General features: G+C 39.5%; 1 protein-coding gene across 1 annotated transcript in view; it reads right to left on the reverse strand.

Moving 5' to 3' along the window:
* Positions 1–2939: 2939 nt before the first annotated feature.
* Positions 2940–24124, reverse strand: part of mpnd (MPN domain containing) — a 52960-nt gene continuing 31775 nt past the window's right edge. Inside the window, exons 9-13 of the mRNA XM_059991603.1 lie at positions 19341–19509; positions 17266–17336; positions 14787–14876; positions 7504–7596; positions 2940–7093 (exon numbers count right to left, since the gene is read on the reverse strand). Of these exons, the coding sequence (XP_059847586.1) occupies positions 7007–7093; positions 7504–7596; positions 14787–14876; positions 17266–17336; positions 19341–19509 (510 nt within the window). The 3' untranslated portion in view covers positions 2940–7006. The remainder of the gene's footprint in view (positions 7094–7503; positions 7597–14786; positions 14877–17265; positions 17337–19340; positions 19510–24124) is intronic.

Raw genomic sequence — 24124 nt, forward strand, 5'->3', positions numbered from 1 at the left:
TAACACTGGCATAATGCATCAAAGATAGAACACTGTTTCTGTCCCTGTTGAACACATACTCTGGGACAGATCTCTGGACATGTCATTTTCATTGGTTTTAGCACACAAAAATTGTACCTTGGTAGCAATTTGTACTACCGCAATCACTGGAAATAAATGACTTTGACACAGGTTACTAAAATAATTTCTATCTTGGGATGGAGATTTACAATTTCTGAGCTTGTCTCATATTTTAATCTTTTCTGAATCTGCTGCTGGACTTGAATAACTCTACCCAAGTGTCTACTCCAACTGAAAAGAATGTAGGCTTTTCTAAATCTTAATGTTCCATCAAAACTACAGAACCAAATCAGCACAATTAAAATCAATCCAAATATTGGTTATTTATTATTATAGCTTTGATATTACTGATATTTAAAATGGTAGAGTTCTGACTGCCAGTGCTGTTGAAGTTTGTTGGCTGGCTGTAGTTAGCTTTCAAGTTGCACAGAGAAATTCACTTTACTGCATAATCTTACTGCTTTCAAATCAGTCTTCAGATGCCAGTAACACCCAATAGACAAAGGCCATGATTTCCCCTGCCTGGAGTAAAATTTTAAATGATCTGACCAATGGAATAATTGCTGTAATTTCAGTATTCTGTTTAAACATCTTCCATATTTTTGAACGCTCTAAACTGAATGTGAATATATGTACATTGTTAGCAATGTGGTTTATCATAGGTTTGATTCTGTCTTCAAGCTAAATGACTCAAAGATGCTAGTAGTTACTCATTAAAGCTCAATGCTGCAAAGAAAGGAGTGGGTGTGGACTGTATGTAACAGTAACTGGCGATAGAAAAAAAATCCTCCTCACCAGAGGTTTTAAGGCCTCTTCGATGAAAACAATAGTTTTTTTGTAATTTATACATTCCGGTATATAAAAAAAAATAGCTTTTGAGATTTTATTGCTGGATCATTAAATTACAGAAGCTCTTTTGTGAAGGATTTCAGCCTTTGCTATGTGCATTCTTACACTTGCAAACAGAGGCCTTCTTTGAGGTCTGCCTCAAATCCTGGGAGCTGCCTTCTTTGCACAGTTTTGCCTTTTCAGACTAGTGTTCCTAATAAAGATCTCCCAGGTCACTTACACTCCGAGCAGTTCATTAGACAAGAAGGCTGTCATTCAAAAACTCTGGATTGAACCCTAGTTCAGTTACGTGGAAGTTCACACTTTCCACATGTGTAATAGTAACTCTTGGGGGAAAACTAGATCACTTTTTCACTTTGTTGGCTGCACAGCCTAGCTCTGTTGAATTCCCATTAGGTTCCAGGAGTCATGAAAGACAGCTGGAGGAAAATCGTTAACAGTAAACTGGATTAAATCCAGATTTCCAATCCAAAAGGAAAAGTAATTTAAGATTTGAAAGTTAAGTATTGCTGTTGCTGGTTTAGTGCATGTTGTTATATACAGACCTTTCTTAATAGTCTATTAGCTCAGGAAATATTTGTAACTATAGTTATCAAGTGTCTAATAGAAAATGTAACTCAATACAAGTATAGATTTTCAAAAGCATTTTATTAATGAAAACTAAAACTTACAAAAAATTTCAATTTAAAGTGTCTAAACTGGATTCCTTTCCACAACATAGAACAATTTGAATATTTACAGCAGTTTTACATTAAATTCACTGTCAATTCAGTACAAGTCTACATTAAGCCCAGATACTCTTGAAGTGATAACAGATGTATAAACAGGTCTGTTGTTCCTTTGAAAACAGTGCATGTTAATGAATGTGAGGCAGCAAACAATCTTTATTTTCACCTCTATTCTCATTGAGGTGAGGGACATTAGTGTCAGTATTAATCAAGCTCCAAACCATACCGTCATGGATTGTTGCAGAATAATGCTGCTACTCCTATCCAAAGTCCTGTACTGCATCTCTGACATTTTCACATCAGCTGCTTGTAAGATTTCTAAAGACTACTTCCATTGTGGCACAAAATTGGCATGTGTCTGTCCCTGGCATCTGTATAATCTCATAAAAAGCAGTTGCTCTTTTAGCAATTTGATTCTCATGGAAATGTGCCCTTTGGTCCTCTAAATGAGAAACCATCAAACACCACTTTATTCTCCCCACAGTTTCATCTGCTTCAATCCCATCCTCCCAAACAGTCAACCATCCACTTGATTTACAGTGTCATTAACCACCAACCTACATTCTGGGACATGGGGGTTGGGTACCTATACAATCACAGAAAACTCCACAAAGACAACTTGGTGACTACAACTAGCTCTGCTAGTAATTATAAAAGCAACATCAATGTTACCTCAAATTCTAATTCAATTATACTTAAGTTGGACAATGTTGTTCAAATATGTGGTTAAACCTTTGAGGCTGTTCTTAATAAAGCACCTCTAACTGCCTTTAATTGATAGCTGGGATTTGAAAGGATATACAATTTTTCTGTCCAATGATAAGTGTCAGAAGATGTCCAGCTCTTTAGAAATATGTCTTCCTTCAGTACATCATCTGAGTGGGCACACTGCATATATGCCAAATTTCACTCTACTTTTCACCCATTGTCAAACTTTCCACCAATTGTTTCTGAATAATGACACTAATTTATTTTTGACAAATCTAGACTACAATAATGGAAACAAGTGAAGGGAATCTTAAACTAGGTCATAACTTCACAAGTGAACAGTTTCAGAATCACAGAGCTGAAACATCTGAAACTGCATTCCCTATGGCAAATGATAGGTACAGAAGAGGAGTAACATTGAAGTAGGATGTAGCCCCCACCATATACATATTCCAGAAAAGAACTTATGTTTATTAAGAATGTGTACTGATTACTTTGCTATTCTGCTGGGAGCCATATTCACAAAAATGAAATCTGATGATAAAGTTTATCTACAAATGTTCCCCTTTCCCCCCCCCCCCCCGTTCTCTGCTTTACACACCCTAAAACTTTTAAATACCTGTCCTCGCTAAATGCCCTACTCGATTAAATTGAGGTCAGAAATTCAGATGGCTAATCCTGTGTGTTTGGCACCAAAGCTGTATTTAGTGACCTGAACTCCTCCCGCAAATATTCCAGTGGAGGTCAGAATAGGGCCCTGAAATCCTGCTTGCCTAATACAGTGAGATGAGGAGTAACAGCTTTATTACTGCACACCATCTTCGCCCACTTAAAATCTATATTAATCCTAAAGAGACAAGTAAATAAAACTCAAAACACATTCTGGTTTGAAATGAGACAGGCATTTTAACAACTGATAACAGACTACATTTTAAAGTGCTACACAAAAAAGAACATCAGAATTACTCATGTCCAACACTGCTGACCTTCTATAGCAGGCCTATAGTGACAACTGACAATGCTAACAAAATTCTAGACAGCCAGGATTTTTCATGTATGACAGGTAGTTGTAAAGTTATAGTAAGCATGGTTGACAAAGATTCAGCTGAGGTATATAGGTAAGAGGTTCTAACAAAATCTTAGAACGGTCAATAAACACCCACATGTTATGGTCATTGCTACATGAAGTTAATGGTTAATTCCTCTCAACTGACTCTCAAATCCATTTGAGATCTTTAGAAGATGGTTTTAACTTTTAGAAGTATTAGTACTACAGCCAAATTAAGCTACTTTTTTATTGCATCAGCTTCCCTAGGTTGAAAAATGTTAACTCTTGTAATTTTCAGGTACCAAGGATAGTAGTATCTGAATAAATCTTAAGTGTTATTCTACAAAGTCATTCATTGACAGTAGGAAAATTCTGAAGTGCTGAATTACTGGTAAAACACATTTTGTCCATTCTTTGTGCATTGCTGTGAATAGAACTGCTCATGCTTTATTGCTACCAATTTGATTAATCACCTGATCTCAATACCAGATCTAGTGATAGCATTAACAAAATTGTTAGTAAAAGGACCATCACTTCTAACTAAATCCCAATATTTTTGGCTGCAGTCTATGACCATATTTTAGGTTGTATATATTAACTTGCAGATGTAGAGTTGAGTAAACATTTAATGTACACAAAACTATTGATTTTACTGTATAAATTAACTAATAATAGTGGTATAAATTAATTTTGGTAATGCTACGCATTTGCAGGGACCAAAAGGAACCAGAAATATTTTACCTCAGTTCCCTTCTCTCAACCCCATGATATTCATACCAAGAAGAGCTGCTGATGGTATAAACATTTTCAGTAAGATTCACAAGTATTAGAGCATTACTAAAACTATTCTTGACCCGCATCTGTTTTTGGAAAAACTGCAGTTCACTTCCTGTCAGAGGAATGCCTACAAAAATTCACACACAAGAATTTGCATTTCTGGTTTCCACAGATGGTAAGCTTAACTAGCATCCTCTTAAACAGATAAAATAGTTATAAGGGAATCTATATTTCCTGGCTGTAATGCACTGTCCTTTGGAAACTTTGAGGTCTTTCCATGCCTTAACCCAGCACATCACATTCGTTTAGAAAAGCATGCAAAAGCTTGTTTCAATTACAGTAGCACAACAGCCAATTGGACGCCACAGTGCCACCTGGTGGTCGAAGAAAATACTTTTGCTGATCTTGAATATGATTATTTTTGTATTCGTGGCTATGGGTCTAGAATATAACGGCACAAACAGCCCCTGCATATTACACCAGTTTTAAGAAACAGCTTTTTTAAAAAAGGATGGAGTGTATGAGGTGGTAGGTTTTGCTTTATTAATATCAGAGGGAGTGTGCAAGTGAGTTGGAACTGTGAATGCAGCAGTTAGCACTGCTGCCTCAGCCCCAATGATGCAAATTCAGTCTTATCTTTTGAGTGCTGCCTATGTGGAATTTGCATGTTCTCCCTATGAACACGTGGGTCTGAGTGCTTTGGATTCCTTCCATATTCCAAAGTGCTAGTATGTTAACTGTCCCCTTAGTGCAGTCAAATAGCAAAAGAATTAGATGGGAGGTTAAGCTGCAACATTACGGGGAAAAAATTAAAATGATTATTGGGATTCACCTGTCTGAAAATAGCATAGATTCAGTGGGCCAAATGGTCACCCAAGTCACAGTAGGTAGGCTGTACTCTTTTAAAACTGAATCAGCAGAGATAAGAGTCTTTGAGGTATGAAGACCAATTTGAGTTGATTAAAAATGTCTTCACAGAAAGACTATGGTGGCATCCAAAATTATGCCATTTTTGATATAAATAAAGATAAATATTCATTCTTGAACAATCCCAGAGATTCTTGCTCTCCCCCAGAAAGCACCAACAGAAGCACAAGGGTCCCATTCCAAATGAATCTGCAGAGAGAGTGTCCCATGCTACTTGATTCAATAGTTAGTACTGCCATAAAAGGTGCAAGCTGGCTGAACTTTCTCTGGCTGGCTCTAGGAGTGCTGAGGCCACTGCACTGCAGCTCTTGGTAATAGTAACAGCAAACTTGGAATGATCTGAACTCTCCAACTCTAGTAGTTTAGCATTCTGATCAACACTTGGCAGAAGTTCTTCCATTCCGACAATGCAAGAGTGATGTTTTGTTGCTCAGTAGGATTTGCTGAATACTGGTAAGATGTTAGGGGTTTTCTTTGCCTCGCCCTGGAGATCTCTGCATTAATACATGGCCCTCTCACTCACTAGTTTCAAAATGTTTCTTGCTGATAAACCCTTGAGATATCTGCCTCATTAAAATTAATTTTAATTACCACAGTTACAGGCTTTGCACAAATATTTCTCCAGCTGGGTTTGAGACTGAAGCAGCAGTGAACTCCAGCTTTGAAGATATTACTTATTTTACTTTGGTATGACTGGGGAGTTGGATTGCAAGAGTGCTATAATGCTGACTATACTTGGACCTGTGCCTCTGATTCCCTGTGCATGCCTGTCTTCTCACTTGAAACCTACCCATAGCAGCTGTAAAGATCAACTTCTGGCAATTTCTATTGGTTCTTCATACATACTGAGATAATCTCACTAAAATCACATTGCTTTTGTTTCTCCCTTGCTGTTCTGTCAGGAAACAACATTGCATTTCTGAGCCATGCTCAGCTGGGTACTTTGTGGATGTGAACTCCAGGGTTTATGAAGTAACTAATCTGATGAGGATTAAATAGGAAGAGGAATGCAGCTTCTGGGCCTGACCCTTCTCAGATGCCACTGTGAATAAACTATGTATTGATTAATATCTCTGTTCAGGAAGGTGAAACCTCAATGGAGAGGGCACATGAAGTTAGAAAGAGTACCTGCTTAATGGAAATGTGAATGGTTAAGAGGGCTGAGATAAGTATACAATATGACGGATGTCCCACTATTATGGATTGCTGCTGTTCACTGTTCCAGTTAAAGGTGGTCCTGAACTCACCTACACCCATGTGCAAAGAAGCAGATGTAGTAAAACTCTCTGTCGGCTATTCCGACAGTGGCAAATCTAATAAATCTCATGTTTACCCATGCAGATGGGTAACTATTATACTAAACAAAAAAGAAATACTTTTCCAAATTAGACTCATTTCAAGTTTGAAAACAACGTAGCCAATTCTCTCCAGTCTGCCTCACCTAGGCATCAGTAACTAGTGCTGTGTAGCTCCTGTTTCCATCTCCTTTCAGCAAGACTTTTACAGATTTAACCTCTTCATCTAACCCATTGTTAAATTTCCAGCTCATCCTGCGCCAGATACAAGCCACAGGACGAGAGCACATAAAAGGAAAGAAATTAAATAAATTACCCCTACGATATTCTTCAATCCATTACTTGACTGTAGTGTCACTGAAGATCTCAGCATTTCATGGTCTGAATGCTCACTGCCATTTTATCTTGGTTAGATGCCAAAAGGTCATAATCTTAAACTGATGTCAATATTTGCTTTCCATTTCTATCACAAAACTATCCAAAACCAGATAACTCTAAACAATAACATTTGTATTTCTGCCTGATGATCTCTTTCCATATTTACCATTCCTATTTCCTTCTGTTTTTCCAGCTTTGTTTCTTTCCAGTGTTGCCGATAATCCAGCTGGGTTTAACTAACTGCAGGCCTCCAGCTGATTATAAATGTGTTCCAGAACTTTTAAAAAGTTTTGGTCCTTTGGTGTTTTATTGGCCAAGGATCCCTTTAATACAAAGCATGAAAAAGATCAATAATTCACCAGGTCATCATAACTCACCAGGAAATTAGTGCATAGCCTGAGCACCCTGATGATATTAAAACAGCTAAACCAAAGCACTATTAATACCCACAGCTTCATTACCACTGAAACAGAATGGACTTAATGAGCTAGAAATATATGCAAGCCACAATTCAACAATGGGTGGCCACTTCATACACCAAATGGAAATCTCTGTTCAAATAACATTTGCTGAACAAAGCCTATGTCCAACATAGTAAACTTCTCTTAATGAAAAATACCAGTTTAGCTGGTTTCTAAATCTATAATCACCCAATATGTATGAAATTGCATAACGAGAACCATCCATATTCTCAAATATTTAAGGCACATTCAAGGAAAATAACTGAACTTACTTTAACTTTGTCTAAATATGTTGTCTCCTCGTTCCATCTGTCCTTAAACTTCACAATGTCTGGAGCTGTCTTATAATATTCCAGGAGCAGCATCTGCCAAGGAAATTCAAGCAATATCAATGATTATTACAAATATCTTCCCTCAACTTTACACATGGAATGTCTTTGCTTTATTGGTGCTTTTTTAAAATACAACAGGAGAGGAAAAAAATTACTTTGGACCAGTGTGCACACTGCTGGGCCTAGAGGAGCAGTACTAAAAACACTAAACTATAGCAACTTAACTCAAAATCATCTATTTTTGCGATTGGCCTTTCGAAAGAGCAATTGTACTGTAATCATTCCCATTTTTTTTGTCCATTACTCAAGTACTTGTGCAACTCACTTTTTTAATCTATGGAGAACGTTCCTCCAAAGCATTGCGAAAAAAAATACTTAATCTTCACAGAGTCCTACAGCAGGGAAACCTGCCACCCAGCCAGAGAGCGCCTACGCATATTAATCCGATCTTCCAGCAGCTGGCCTGTGCCCAAGTGATGCAAGTGCTCATCTAGACACTTCAATGCTATCAGTAATTCTGCTTCCACTATTCTCTCTGCAGTACATTCCAGGTACACACCACTCTCTGGGTGAAAAGGGGTCCTCCCAAGATTCCCTTTAAATCTTTGTCCTCCAGATTTAATTTCCTATGGTAAAGGGGAAAAAAATCCTGCAGTCAACCTTATCGAAGGTAAAACCCTTAGTTTTACAAACGTAAATCATGTCCCCACTTAACCGCCAATACGCTGGAATAAAAACAGACCTAGTCTCTCTATCATCACTAAAACACTCCACACCCAGCACTGTCATTGAATGTGAAACAATCCAACATGCTAGTCCACCATGTCTGTACTGACCATGATGCCAATCTAATCCCATTCCTGCACCTATCTGTATCCCTCCATTCCCCTGAATGTTCATGTGCCTGCTAAATGTTGCTATAAAATTTACTTGTAACACCTCTGCTGGCAGCACATCTCAGGCACAATAGACAATAGACAATAGGTGCAGAAGTAGACCATTCGGCCCCTCGAGTCTGCACCGCCATTCTGAGATCATGGCTGATCATTCACTATCAATACCCAGTCCCTGCCTTGTCCCCATATCCCTTGATTCCCCTATCCATCAGATATCTATCTAGCTCCTTCTTGAAAGCATCCAGAGAATTGGCCTCCACCGTCTTCCGAGGTAGTGCATTCCACACCTGCACAACTCTCTGGGAGAAGAAGTTCTTCCTCAACTCTGTTTTAAATAACTGACCTCTTATTCTCAATCCATGCCCTCTGGTACTGGACTCTCCCAACATCTGGAACATATTTCCTGCCTCAATCCTATCAAATCCTTTAATTATCTTAAACGTTTCAATCAGATCCCCTCTCAATCTCCTCAATTCCAGCGTGTACAAGCCCAATCTCTCCAATCTCTCTGCGTAAGACAGCCCTGCCATCCCAGGAATCAACCTAGTGAATCTACGCTGCACTTCCTCAACTGCCAGAATGTCCTTCCTTAAACCTGGAGACCAAAACTGTACACAATATTCCAGGTGTGGTCTCACCAGGGCCCTGTACAAATGCAAAAGAACATCCTTGCTCTTGTATTCAATTCCCCTTGTAACAAAGGCCAACATTCCATTTGCCCTCTTCACTGCCTGTTGCACTTGCTCATTCACCTTCATTGACTGGTGAACTAGGACTCCTAGGTCTCTTTGCATTTCTCCCTTACCTAACTCTACACCGTTCAGATAATACTCTGCCCTCTTGTTCCTGCTTCCAAAGTGGATAACTTCACATTTATTCACATTGAATGACATCTGCCAAGTATCTGCCCACTCACCCAGCCTATCCAAGTCTCCCTGTATTCTCCTAACGTCCTCTTCGCATGTCACACTGCCACCCAGTTTAGTATCGTCAGCAAACTTGCTGATATAGTTTTCAATGCCCTCATCTAAATCATTGACATAAATTGTAAAGAGCTGTGGTCCCAATACAGAGCCCTGTGGTACCCCACTAGTCACCTCCAGCCAGTCCGAGAAACACCCATTCACTGCTACCCTTTGCTTTCTATCTGCCAACCAGTTTTCTATCCATGTTGAAACCCTGCCCCCAATGCCATGAGCTCTGATTTTACTCACCAATCTCCTATGTGGCACCTTATTGAATGCCTTCTGAAAATCTAGGTATACAACATCCACTGGCTTACCCTCGTCTAACATCCTTGTTACACCCTCAAAAAACTCCAACAGATTAGTCAAGCATGATTTGCCCTTGGTAAATCCATGCTGGCTCGGCCTAATCCTATTTCTACCATCTAGATGTGCCACTATTTTGTCCTTAATAATGGACTCAAGCATCTTCCCCACGACTGACGTTAGGCTAACAGGGCGATAGTTCACCGTTTTCTCCTTCCCTCCCTTCTTGAAAAATGGGATAACATTAGCCACTCTCCAACCTTCAGGAACTGATCCTGAATCTAAGGAACATTGGAAAATGATTACCAATGCATCCGCAATTTCCTTAGCCACCTCTTTTAGAACCCTCGGATGCAGACCATCTGGACCCGGGGATTTATTAGCCTTCAGTCCTACCAGTCTACTCATCACAGTTTCTTTCCTAATGTCAATCTGTCTCAATTCCTCTGATATCTTATGACCCTGGCCCATCCACACATCTGGGAGATTGCTTGTGTCCTCCCTGGTGAAGACAGATCTAAAGTACGCATTAAATTCTGTTGCCATTTCCCTGTTTCCCATAACAATTTCTCCCAATTCATTCTTCAAGGGGCCAACATTGTTCTTAACTATCTTCTTTCTCTTCACATAGCTAAAAAAGCTTTTGCTATCCCCTTTTATATTCCTGGCTAGACTGAGCTCATACCTGATTTTTTCTCTCCGTATTGCTTTTTTAGTTAAGATCTGCTGCTCCTTAAAACTTTCCCAATCATCCGTATTCCCACTCATCTTAGCCCTGTCATACTTCTTTTTCTTTAATGCCATACAATCTCTGACTTCCTTTGTCAACCACTGTGGCCCCTTCCCCCTCTTTGAATCCTTCCTTCTCATTGGAATGAACTGCTTTTGCATCTTTTGTATTATGCCCAAGAATATCTGCCACTGCTGATCCACTGTCTTTCCTGCCAGGGCATCTGCCCATTTAACTTTGGCCAGCTCTTCCCTCATGGCTCCGTAGTCTCCTTTATTTAATTGCAACACTGACACCTCTGATCTGCCCTTATCCCTCTCAAATTGTAGATAAAAACTTATCATGTTATGATCACTACTTCCTAATGGCTCCTTTACTTCAAGATCACTTATCAATTCCTGTTCATTACACATCACCAAGTCCAAAATAGCCTCGTTCCTGGTTGGCTCAAGCACAAGCTGTTCCAAAAATACATCCCTTAGACACTCCACAAACTCCCTATCCTGGGGTCCAGCACCTACCTGATTCTCCCAGTCCACCTGCATGTTGAAATCTCCCATAACGACTACATTACCTTTAGCACATGCCAATGTTAACTCCCTAATCAACTTGTACCCAATATCCACGCTACTGTTTGGGGGCCTGTACACAACACCCATTAGGGTCTTTTTACCCTTGCTGTTCCTCAGCTCAATCCACACAGACTCTACTTCCCCTGTTCCCAAGTCACCTCTTGCTAAAGACTGAATCTCATTCCTTACCAACAGGGCCACCCCACCCCCTCTTCCCATATTTCTGTCTCTACGATAGCACGTATACCCTGGTACACTCAATTCCCAGGCCTGATCCCCTTGCAGCCATGTCTCCGTTATCCCAACAATATCGTAGTTCCCCATTTTCATCTGAGCTTCAAGCTCATCTGCCTTATTTCTGACACTACGTGCATTCAAGTATAGAATTCTTAGCCCATTCCTCCTCTCTTTGCTTAAAAGACTGTCTACTGTACCTAACCCAGCTCCTTGAACTTCCATCGGGCTAATTGCACCCTGAATTTTGATGACCTTCTCAAGATTACCCAAACCTTCTACACATTTAATCCCATGCTCCTTCTGACCAACCCTCTGGATCTGGATCCCTGCCCCCTGCACATCTAGTTTAAACCCCCCCGAGCAGCACTGGCAAACACTCCTGCAAGAATGCTAGTACCCCTCCGGTTCAGATGTAGACCGTCCCTTCGAAACAGATCCCAATGTCCCTGGAACAAAGACCAATTATCCAAAAACCTGAACCCTTCCTTCCTGCACCATGCTCTCAGCCTCGTATTAATGTGCATAATCATTCTATTCTTCGCCTCACTCGCACGTGGCACAGGTAGCAATCCCGAGATTGTCACCCTAGAGGTCCTGCCTTTCAGCTTCACTCCTAACTCCCTGAACTCTCTAAGCAGGACCCCCTCACTCACCTTACCTACATCGTTGGTCCCTACATGGACCACTACATCTGGGTTCATGCCCTCGTTCTCAAGAATAGCCTGAATAGCCAAGAATAGCACCTAGTCCTCTGTTTTTAAAAAAAAAAAACAACTTCCCCTGCAAACACGAGGAAATCTGCAGATGCTGGAAATTCAAGCAACACACACAAAATGCTGGTGGAACACAGCAGGCCAGGCAGCGTCTATTGGAAGAAGCACTGTCAATGTTTCGGGCCGAGTCCTGACGAAGTGTCTCTGCCCAAAACGTCGACAGTGCTTCTCCCTATAGATGCTGCCTGGCCTGCTGCGTTCCACCAGCATTTTGTGTGTGTTGCTTGACTTCCCCTGCAAATCTCCTTTAAACTTTCCTCGCACTCGATGTTTAACATAGAGTGTATTCCAGTTAATTAGAATACCTACGGACCACTACAATCTGGCCTAATTAGTAATAGTTTCATGGAAATAGTTTAAAAAGCTATTTAGAAAAAGGCAAACTACCATTTAAATGAGTAATAAATTAGAACACTGCCAATACTATAAAACTATTAGTTCCAAAAAGCTATTGACTGAGGAATTCAACCAGTGATTGCTGCCGTGTTCTTTTGAATGAAGTAAATCAGCACAGGCATCTAGTGCAAATAATGAACTGCCTTCATCCAATGCTTCAAACAATTGCATCCTCCAAATGTTCATTTTCATCATAACATTCAAGATGATTTTCGATACCTTCAGATTCTTTGTAGTTCCTAATTTGTTGAAGTTAGGAGCTTGTTGTTCATTCACGGCCATTTCTGGCATCTCCAAGCTTGAATGCTTGAAACCACAGTGAGCAAAACAGATCCGAATTGTCTTACTGCTTGTTAGAAACACACACAAATGATGCTATTTAAAAAACTGTTCACTCTAGGCAGTGTACAGTCTAACAGCCACATGGTGCACGTGATTGATGCTAACTAGAAATTTTTCAGCGACAGGTTCCTGTCCCAATTATGTAGCATAGTATATGGCCCAGGTAAGCGAATGCCCCAATTAACCAGAATTAAGCTATATACCGCTTAACTGGGAGAAGAGATTGTTGCTAAATTATCTCCAGCTAGCATCAGACATGTGCATTTGCGTGGCTTTTAGACACTACACCATGCTTAGAAATTACAGTTTTTAAATACCATCAGTTGCGTGCAGTTCTGTTCAAAGAGCACTGATTTTTGTCACTGATAGTTGGTGAATAGGTAGTAGTAAGACAATTCAGAACTGTTCTGCTCACTGTGGCTTCAAGCATCCATGCTTGGAGATGCCAGAAACGGCCAGAAGTGAAAATGAAGCAATTTCAATACTTCAAGTTAGGAACTATTAAAACTTTTAAGGTATCAACAATTACCTTAAATGTTATAATGAAAATTAAGATTTGAAGGATGCAATCATCAAAAGCATTGTATGAAGGCAGTTGATTATCTGGACTTAAGCGTCTCTGCTGATTTGTTCATTTACAGTAAATCAAAAGAACATGGCAGAATACATTGGATGAATTCATCCATTGAAAACTATTAAGAACTAGTACACCATTTTATATTACTGTAACAGTATCAATAATGTTCTAATCGTTCTTTATTTCATTTAAATACATAATTTGTTGCGCAGTTAAACAGTAGTTTAACACCACCATTCCCACAATCCTGATTGAGAAGTTATAGAATCTGGGCCTCTGTACCTCCCTGTGCAAATGGATCCTCAACTTCCTAACCGGAAGACCAACATTTGTGTGGATTGGTGATAATATCTCCTCCTTCATAATATCAACACTGCTGCACCTCAGGGGTGTGTTCTTAGCCCACTGCTCTACTCTCTCTATTCCCATGACTCAAATACCATCTATAAATTTGCTGATGATATGAGCATTGTTGGTAGAATCTCAGATGGAGATGGGAGGGTGCATAGGAGTGAGATATACCAACTTGTGGAGTGGTGTCGCAACAACAACCTTGCAGTCAATGTCAGTAAGACAGTATCCATTATTAAGGACCTCCAGCACCCAGGGGATGCCCTTTTCTCTCTGTTACCATCAGGTAGGAGAAACCTGAAGATACACACTCAGCGATTCAGGAACAGCTTCTTCCCCTCTGCCATCTGATTCCTAAATGGACATTGAACCCGTGCATACTACCTCACTTTTAAATATATTATTTTTGTTTTTTGCACGATTTTTAATCTATTCAATAATCATATACTGTTACTGATTTACTTATTTATTTTTCCTTCATCTATATTATGTATTGCATTGAACTGCTGCTGTTAAGTTAACAAATTTCACGACACATGCCGGCGATAATAAACCTAACTCTAATTCTGAGTTGTTCTTTTTATACATTTTTAACTATTTTCATAAAACTTCAGCTAACTGGGGCAGCCGCTTAATTGGGGCAAAATGTACTAGTCCCAATGTGTCTCAAATAACTGGAATTCACTGTACCTATATCGCAAATGTAAATCAAGTTCCCATTGGGCAGAAAATAGATTGTACATGAAAACAATATAGAAATAAGGTCCTTTGACTTATAGATACAAACACTGAGCATCAACTTTAATGATGTATTCAAATGAAGTCAAGTTCCCCCAGCTCTTCTGTGTAATGCTCCAGATTTCCAGCATCTGCAGTATCTTGTAACTCCACAAGGGGAAGCAGGATGTTTTGATTTAATGGCTTGAGCCCCAAAAATATTTAGCTTGCAATGAGTACCAGGAACCTATCTCCATTGGTTCATACTGCAGCAGTGTGCCCAAGATCAGTTATTAACATTATATGGTGTACCTTCAGTTTGTGAATTAAAAACTCACTCATTTGAAAATAATGGACGTACCATTTCATGAAGGACATCAGAGGTCAAAAATGTATCCTGAACATACGTCATCTCTACCTCCATAGGAATGCCATAATCATTGGGCTTTTGCTGAAAAAGAATAGCGTAAAAAGAGTGAACACAGACTTCTGGGTATAAAATTACCGAAGTCTTTCACCCTCTCCAATAGCAATAATGACACATCAAGTACTCTGTCGTGTTACTATAGTCCACAACAACACACTCCCTCTTCACCTTCTATCTGCACTCCAAGGATGGGATTCAAGGCCACAGAGTTCTAGTACCATCCAGAAAGGAGCCTTAAATGTTAACTTAGGTTCTCTCTCTGCAGACGCTGCCTGACCTGCCGAGTATTTCCGGTATTCTCTGCTCGTATTTCAGTTGCACAAGGTCTGCGGTTTTTCCACTTTGGAATAAATCTCACTTGTGAGTGCATGTCAAATATCCTTCAGCAACAACCAGTGGTTTTGGGAAGCTTGTGTAGGATCCTGATTTGCATCAATTTAAACAGCCTAATGAATGTTTCAGCTTGATAGTTGGACCATAGTGGGAGGTACTAATGCCCTTCCCTTGGACAACATCAGTGGCATGGAGAGGGGAGACTTGCAGCTTGGGCAACTGCCCATTTTAACTGCCCATTTAAAAAAAACCCTGCCCAGGCTCATGCCCTGGAAACTTTCGAAGGCGCAAATCCATGGTGTGTCAAGACTAACGGAGGCCTACTACACACAGCGGGAGGCTGCAACTGCAATTTACCATGCACACAAGTAATCTGGCAAATCGGTACCACAACAGATTTTGTAATACATGAAGAAACAAAGCAAGCAATTGCCATTTATAGCATATGCAAAAAGGCCTCAAGAAGGTGAAGTTTTTCACAAATAATTCTTAAGTGTGAGGTTTGGTAGGTGTCCCTAACAGCCAGTCTGCACACTGTCAACTCCTATAAAGGGTGATAATGTAAAGAATCAGGTTGTCTGCTTGGACTCGGGAAGGAGCAGTTCGCTATTCTTAAGTCAGTACCATGAAATCTTTTTATGTCTACAAATAGCTATTAGATTAAAGGAAATCTCTCTCTAATCCAAGATAGATTTCAAGGCAGTCTATTAGATACTATATATCTGGGTGACTCTCTGAAAGCTGTTCATTGTTCCCAATTCCCACTTATAAATGGATCCTTTGACTACTCGGAGGCCCTTGCGTCACCACCATCTCCAATGGGGCCACTACAGTGAATTAACCTTTTAAGAATCTCCCTAATCCCAACGAATGCCGCTAAGAGCCACCCTAAGTTTGATGTATAAATCCTGCCAAGTTGCCCTGATCAGGATAAACCCAGCTAAGTATTGCCCTAAACTCTGTTAATGCTGCTAAGCTTCACCATAATATCCATTAACCCTAAGAGTCTTCCTAATTTTAAACTCTATTGGAAGTGGACAGTTCTTATTGCAAATACTCATAATAAATTTTAAAATTCATTACATGCTTCTTCATCCCAGTTCCTGTACGTTCTCATAAATAAACTGTGTCATCCTGATAGCTCTACTGTTATTTTCAAATCTTTACAAAAAAAATTACTGCATTCCTTGATGAACATAATTCTCAAAAACTGTCACAGGTGACTTTTTCTTTAAAAATTCAGCTCAGCTCTGAGCCTTCTGTCACAGCAGGTACATCAGATGCTAAGTGGCCAACGCCAATCAGTGTCATGATACCATGACTAAATCTTTGCAGGTTTTCTAAACTGAGTAGATCAATGATTATATTAATCTAGAGAGTACAAATTTACAGAAGAATGACTTCCAGCAAATGAATAAAAAGGGAAAAAAAATTCTGTTATAAAAGTACATTTGAAAACATGGAGTTTGAATGTAGTGCAAACTTGCTATTTGGAACAAATCTTCCACAAAGGAAATTGAGATTTGATGTGGTATTAATGTAAGCCTTGTAAAAGTTAACTTTGGCAGAAAGCTGCTTTACAATGAGCAGCAAGTTGGACAACACAGAACTCATTGTTATTGGGTCAAAGTGTTCAATGCATCAGAGATGCTGTTACTAGGGCAAGGTGTGCAGGTACAACTGAAGTAATAATGCTTTAGATTTAGTAGGGCACACAAGCACAGCAAAGATCAGTGAGTTTGAATCCCCTACAACCACTGATCGAACAAAATTAACTGATTGCTGCTTCTAGCTCTTCAGTTTCTCTATAATGCCTCAGTACCAGCTGCACTCTCGGCAACTTCTTCAGGCTGGACAGGAAGAGTGAGTGGTGGATGAAACCTCCAGTTTGGTATGGATTGATGGAAGCAAAGACATGGGATCAGTTGTGCAATGATTCTAAAAGGGTCAAGCCACCCTGAAACATAATTTTGCTATTTACAGCCAGCAGAAGAAGCATGGTGCCCACACAGCAGCACTGCATCTTGTGGCCTTTCTACAATATCACTTGGCAATGAGATATGATGCCAAGTTTACCTACCTCTGGGGGAGGAAGAACCCAAAATGGAGACATTTTTGATTCCAAGTTGCTGTTCCCTTGATGATAAGGCCCTTAAGTTAAAAAGAAATTGATTAGGCTGTTTCTCTAGCCTTTTAGACCAGGGGTTCCCAACCTGAAGTCCATGGGCCCCTCGGTTAATGGTAGGGGTGCATGGCATAAAAAGGTTCGGGAACTCCTGCTTTACACAATTGTACTATTAAGATGAAGATAGAGATCACTCCGTTAGCATGAACAACATCAGCACCATCCTAGCAATGTTTTGAACTTGAAATAACAGCAACTTCAGCCACTTGCAGTCCACCTTGCCCTTTGCAAGCTCTTAACTTTAACTCCCTCTCACTCACAATGGTAGACCTCCTATCTGCTCCTTTTATTTCGTTTCCTTCCATTTCCAAAAAAGAAAATATAAGCAACAGTTGGCTATCCAGACTGCTTTCTTTCTGGTTCCTCTGAAGACACTGATTCTTTGTTATACTTTGCGCTGTTATTTTTTTTAAAACTTGTTCTACCTCAATACACCATGTCATGATTTAATGTGTATAAACAGTATACAAAATAAGTTTTTCCACTGTGTCTCAGTGCGTGTGACAATAATAAACCGATTCCAATTCCGGCCTACAACTTGGCGGTTGCCAGGCGACTAACCTCCAGCTACTAAAGTGGATACTTCAAGATTGTTTCTTGTCATACTTCAGCACACAAATGTAAAAGAGAACAAAGTGATTGTTACTCTGATCTGATGCAGCATACAAATACACAATCAGCATAGAAAATACGATTTGAAAAACAATAAAGATTGCACGAGTTACTGTTATATACATAGAGTGACTGGAAGTACATAAAGTGATGCTCGGGGATGTGTATATAGTAGAGATGGGGTGGGTTAATGGGTGGAATTGTCGATGAGCCTGACGGTTTAGGGAAATAACTGTTTTTGAGTCTGGTGTGGATGCTGCATAGTCTCTTCCCTGATGGGAGTAATCAGTTTACAGAGGCTGTCATGTCCACGAGAGCTATCGAACATCATTTACATTAATCCTACACCAATTCTATTCTCCAGGCATTTCCATCACCTATACACCAGGGACAAGTTACAATGACCAATTAACCTACCAAGCCACACACCTTGCAGTGTGGGAGAAAACTGAAGCACCCAGAAGAAACCTGCTGTGCGCAAGGAAAACGTGCAAACTCCACACTGACAGCACTGGCGGTCAGGATCGAAGCAGACACACATCTTCCAGCAGGATGCACTCATGGGGAGCAGGGATAGTTTGGTCAGCTTCCCTCATACTCAAAGGGCAGTAGGGACATCTGCGACTGTTTACCTACCACAGCGGACAACTGAAGTACCTCAGTGCAGTTGGATGTAAAAGGACAAGGTCACCTGAAAGACTGAAAATCTAACAAGTCAAAGAAAGAAACAGGAAATTCCTTCAACGCAAAGCTGTCAGAGCTTTATATTTGGTCTCGTGAGGCCTCCTGTATTTTTTTTTAATTTATTCATTTTACAGGATGTGGTTGTCGCCAGCTAAGCCAGCATTTATTGCCCATCCCAAGTTGCCCTTGAGAAGGTGGTGATGACCTTGCCATCTTGAACCGCTGCAGTCCCTGAGCTGTAGGTACACCCACTGTGCTGTTAGGGAGTGAATTCCATGATGTTGACCCAGCAACAGCAAAGGAACAGCGATACGTTTCCAAGTCGGGATGGTGTGTGACTTGAAAGAGGATTTCCGAGTGGTGGTGGTCCCAGTGTACTTGTATACACTGCACATTCTCTCATTGATTGCCTGAAATTTCTAGTTACCGATACCAACCTACCCTACTGCCATGACCAACATTTAATCCATCCGTAAACCAGCAACACTATTAATGTCCCTTTCCAAACCTCCTGCAAAATTCAAAACAGACCAAATCAGACAAGAAATAACCACAAGTAGCAGAGTTGCCATGGACTGCAGTTCGTCAAACCCTTGCTTTACACTACCACTGTGTTAATCAGTGTGCCAACATACTGTAATGCTCAGAGACTTCACGCATAATTAATTTCTTACCACAGATAAGTGCTAGACATGGCTGGAAACTGTTAGTGGTTCCTTGCAGTTTTAACTGGTAGTCCATCTGAGAATCAATGTCTTGCAGGGAGGGCAGCGCACTCGTGTACGGGTGACTGTGGTACCAGCCCACCAGCGACAATCCTCTCAGGAACAGGTTCTGGCAAATCTAAGGAAGAAAGCGGTGATTATTTCTGGGAAGATACATGGCTGATTGAAGAATGCCACATTTCTAACGATGCTATTGCTGACAGAGTGTTTATGTATGGTCTCAGCTGTACCGTTTTAGCACAGGAGGCCTATTCCAGGTCCAGGGAAGTGCACAGCACATTGATATTTTCATACCACAAGATCAAAAGGCATAGAAGCAGAATTAGGCTATTCGACCCATCGGAATCTGCTCCACCACTCCTTTAGGGCTGATTTATTATCCCTCTCAAGCCCATTCTTCATACAGATGCACATCTCACGTGAAGCAAGATGAAATACATTCCTACTTGAAGGGATGCCTGGATAAAATAATAGGAAAGTAGTCTCCAGCACACCTAATGGTACAAGATGTGCATATTTATAGATATTCTCTTCCACTGTCATAACACAATGAACTTACACAGCACATTCAGTTTATAAAACATCCCAAGATATTTCAAAGGTGAATGATAAGATGAATTTGAATAAAAGAAAAAAAGAAAATGCTATAAGTCCTCATCAGGTCAGGCAGTGAAACAAAGGTAATGTTCTTCAACCTGAACCATTAACTCTGTCCCTCTTCCCACAGATGCAGTCTGTCTGCTGTGTATTTCCAACATTTTCTGTTGGACAAACTTTGGCAATAAAAAACATACCAGACCAGATTGATCAAAGAGGTGGATTTTAACAGATGTCAAAAGTTGAGAGGGGGAAATGAGAGAGACAGTGGAGCCACAAGTTTAAGACATAGGAGGGAAAGGGAGAGCAAGGAAAAATGAGTGTGGATGATTATACCACAGCCTTGGGTCTTGGAGTGAGCAGAACACAGAGACAGTAATAGGCCAGGCTACAGAAAGCTTTGAAACAAATTTGAGAGCTGTCAAATGAAGGCAGGTGTCAATGTAATGGGTGTATGTGCTTGGTGAGTTAGGACAGAGAAAGCACTTGTAAATGAACTGATGTATATGAAAATTGGAAGACAGCAAGTCTTCCCTAAAGTGACTGAAATTGGCAGCTTGGAGACAAAGTCAAGGTCTCAGCTGATGCAAATATAGTAAAGGCTTACATTAGTCGGTGGAAGAAGGTCGCCTTAATCATAAATCAGTTACATTGTTGGGATCTCATATCATTGGTCAAACATGGCACCAAGTTTCTGGAGAAGGTTTCTTAGGATGAAGGGCCCTCATTGGGTGAACCTGGAAATTAAATCTGTACAAGGATTTTCATTGGGTTCTATTTTAGGGACTTCTCTTCCCTTTGCCAAAACGAATTGGCAACCCGATAGTTAAACATACTTTACGTATACGGTTTAAATTTCGGAAATTTTTTGGGTTGACTCAAGTTTGTTTTAAATATTCCTATTGTATCCAATTGTTTTTTTTATCCTTCTATTATAGACCAAGCTTATTCAGCTTGGAAGACTAAAGGATTACTACGATTTTCCGATTTATTTTTGGATAATTGTTTTATGTCTTTTGAACAATTATCTAATAAATATAATTTGCCTAGATTTCATTTTTTTAGATATTTACAGATTAGGAATTTCTTAAATACTGTACTTCCTACTTTTCCAAATTTTGTGTCTTCAGGTACGTTGGAGAATTTGTTTGAACTAAATCCTTCTCAGAAAGGGCTAATATCAAAACTTTACAATATAATTATGAAGATACGTTCAGAGCCCTTCTATAAGATTAAAAATGATTGGGAAAGAGAACTTAACCTTACTATCCCTATTAAGAATTGGGATAAAATTCTTCAATTAGTTAATACATCATCTATATGTGCTAAACATTCATTAATACAGTTTAAGGTTGTGCATAGGGCTCATATGTCCAAGGGTAAATTGGCTCATTTTTATTCCTATATAAATCCTATTTGTGACAGATGTCATTCTGAGATAGCATCTTTAACTCATATGCTATGGTCGTGTCCACTTTTGAAAAAATATTGGAAAGACATTTTTGATATTATTTCTACAGTATTGAACATTGATTTACAACCTCATCCTATTACTGCAATTTTTGGTTTACCAATGATGGACTCACTCCATTTATCCCCTTCTGCTTGTCGAATGATTGCATTTCTTACATTAATAGCTAGACGATCTATTTTGTTGAATTTGAAAGAAATTAATCCTCCTATCGTATTTCATTGGTTTTCTCAAACTATGTTATGTCTAAATTTAGAAAAAATTAGAAGTGTTGTATTTGATACTTCTATTAAATTTGAAGAGATATGGAGACCATTTATTCAATATTTTCATATGATGTAATATGACCCTGTTTCAAGCCTATTTGATTTTCCAGTTTTGATTTTATATATGTTGAGAGGATCAGCATTGATGACACTGATGATTTTGTATTTTTGTGAGATATTATATACAGCCTTTTTTTCATTTTTTCTTTCTCTTTTTTCTTTTTTGTTTTTTTTTCCTTATTAGTTATTAGATTATTAGACTAGTTTTTTTGCATAATTTTTTTCTTTTTCTTTTTTCTGTTTTTTTAAAAATATATATTATGATATACCTAGGTTTGCCTTGTTTATTTGTTAATTGTATCGTCTGTGATTTGGGAATACTCATTTATACTGTAACCATTGCTTATGTATTCTTTCATGTGCAGTTGAAATCTGTATGTTTGTAATCCCATTATCTATGTATCAATTTTATTTTGTTGATAATAATAATAATAATAATAAAGGAAGGGAGGAAGGAAGGAAGGATGAAGGGGCTTGGCTCAAAACATTCACTGTTACTTCCTCTTCTTCGTTGGTGCCGGACCTGCTGAGTTCCTCAAGCATTTTGTGTGTTACCAAGTTTCTAGGTGCTCTAATTTGGTCTCAAACTGTTGCTTAATTGCACAGTGAAGATGATAAGAAAGACACCACAGCAGATGTAGGAAAACTGAAATTAGGAAAGAAATTGCTGAGAAGATTCAGTTGGTTGGACAGTATCCACGACGGAAGAAACAGAGTTAATGCTTGGGACCTGATTCAAACATTAACTCTGTTTCTCTTTCCATCGATGCAGAATGACCTGCTGAGCATTCCAACACTTCGTGTTTCTATTTTGAGTCTGTAGCTGCCAGTGAAGCTAATGGGTTCAGTATTCTCAAAATATAGAGAAGGGACTTTCTTCTCTTTAACAGTTTGGAGACTTACGAGAGACGTAGGCTGGTGATGGTGAAATAGAATAGAATCTGTGTTTTCAGATTAAACTATTGAGAGCAGTGAGAAGATGAGCAGTGTGATTGGGACAAGCACAGATTGATGAGGAATCATAACTTACAGTGTGGGACTGGTTGAGAATTTATTGCAGATAATCTTCCAGCTATAATTAGAGAGCTAAGAATAGACCCTGTCCATGAGTGATAGGGGTGGATGTTGTGACCAGTTCCATTAAGTATCTGAATTACCGTGCAAAGCAGGCAACAGACCAAGTATTAGTGCAGATAGATATTGGCATGATAGGCCTCTATGACAATGAATGCAGATAGGTTGATAAAGGAGAGGAGGAACTGCTTACTACAGTCATGAAGCTTGTCATTAATAACTTTAGGGGCTGTTTTAGTACTGTGGCAGGAATGGAGATAGGAACATGTTGGACAGGAGGATCCGAGAGCTGACGGGACACTCCAGGACCCGAGTGGAAAAGGAGGTTGAAGATGGGGCAGGAATTTACAGAAACACAAAGGTCAAGGGATGCTCTGACAAAAAAAACTTGTTTAGATAGGAGCAAAGACACAGATCTGAAAAAAGGCAGGGAAGTACATGAGGAAAGTGAACCATTAACAAAATGAGGGCCCAGAGAGAAAATGGGTGCTGCAAATATGTCAAGGGAGGAGGAGTTTGATCTTATGAATAATTCAAGAGGTTAATCATCCTTAACTAAATGAAAGTGAAATCTCAGCATAAACTCAAACAAGGGAACTAGTATTAATCATATGTCTAGAGAACATCTTATATACACCTATATAATCTCCCTTATTACTTCCACAAACACAGATTCTAACTCACACCATGTCCCTCTTATCATCAACTCCGAGTTTGGTGTCCAACACTTGCAGCAGCACAGTTTCTAATTCTTCCCATGCTCTCAAAGACCTTCACTCCTTTGCTGATCACCACTTTGGTAAAGTCCTGTTCCTACAACCCCCTTCCTATCTTGGCTCTTGATAATCTTGGAAATTAATTGATCTATAAACAGTGGGAAAGATTTCAGCTGCCAAGACACTAGTGTGTGACTTCCGGGTCAGAACTTCTCCACCTCGTCTCTAAAGCTTTTAAAATCTACTTCTTTTTGCTATTTGAGCTAACATGTCACAGTGGCATGAGTCCAACATTGTTCTTGAGAATACTGCTGTCAAATTTTACTATGTTAACAGTGACATATAAAGGCACCACAGAAATACAAATTGTTGTTAACAGAAATAAAGACATCAAGTTCATCGGGCTGACTATGAATGATATTTTTAAACCTTGGCAAACTTTGAAATACATGATCTGTACTAAGGTTAGAAGGCAGAAGTGCCACCCGACAGCTGGTGTATCAGATGGCACCAGGCCTCACAATAGAAAATTGGCTTGCCCTCTATGAT

Source organism: Hypanus sabinus, chromosome 16 (assembly GCF_030144855.1).
Source record: "Hypanus sabinus isolate sHypSab1 chromosome 16, sHypSab1.hap1, whole genome shotgun sequence".
In the NCBI taxonomy this organism is placed as follows: domain Eukaryota; kingdom Metazoa; phylum Chordata; class Chondrichthyes; order Myliobatiformes; family Dasyatidae; genus Hypanus; species Hypanus sabinus.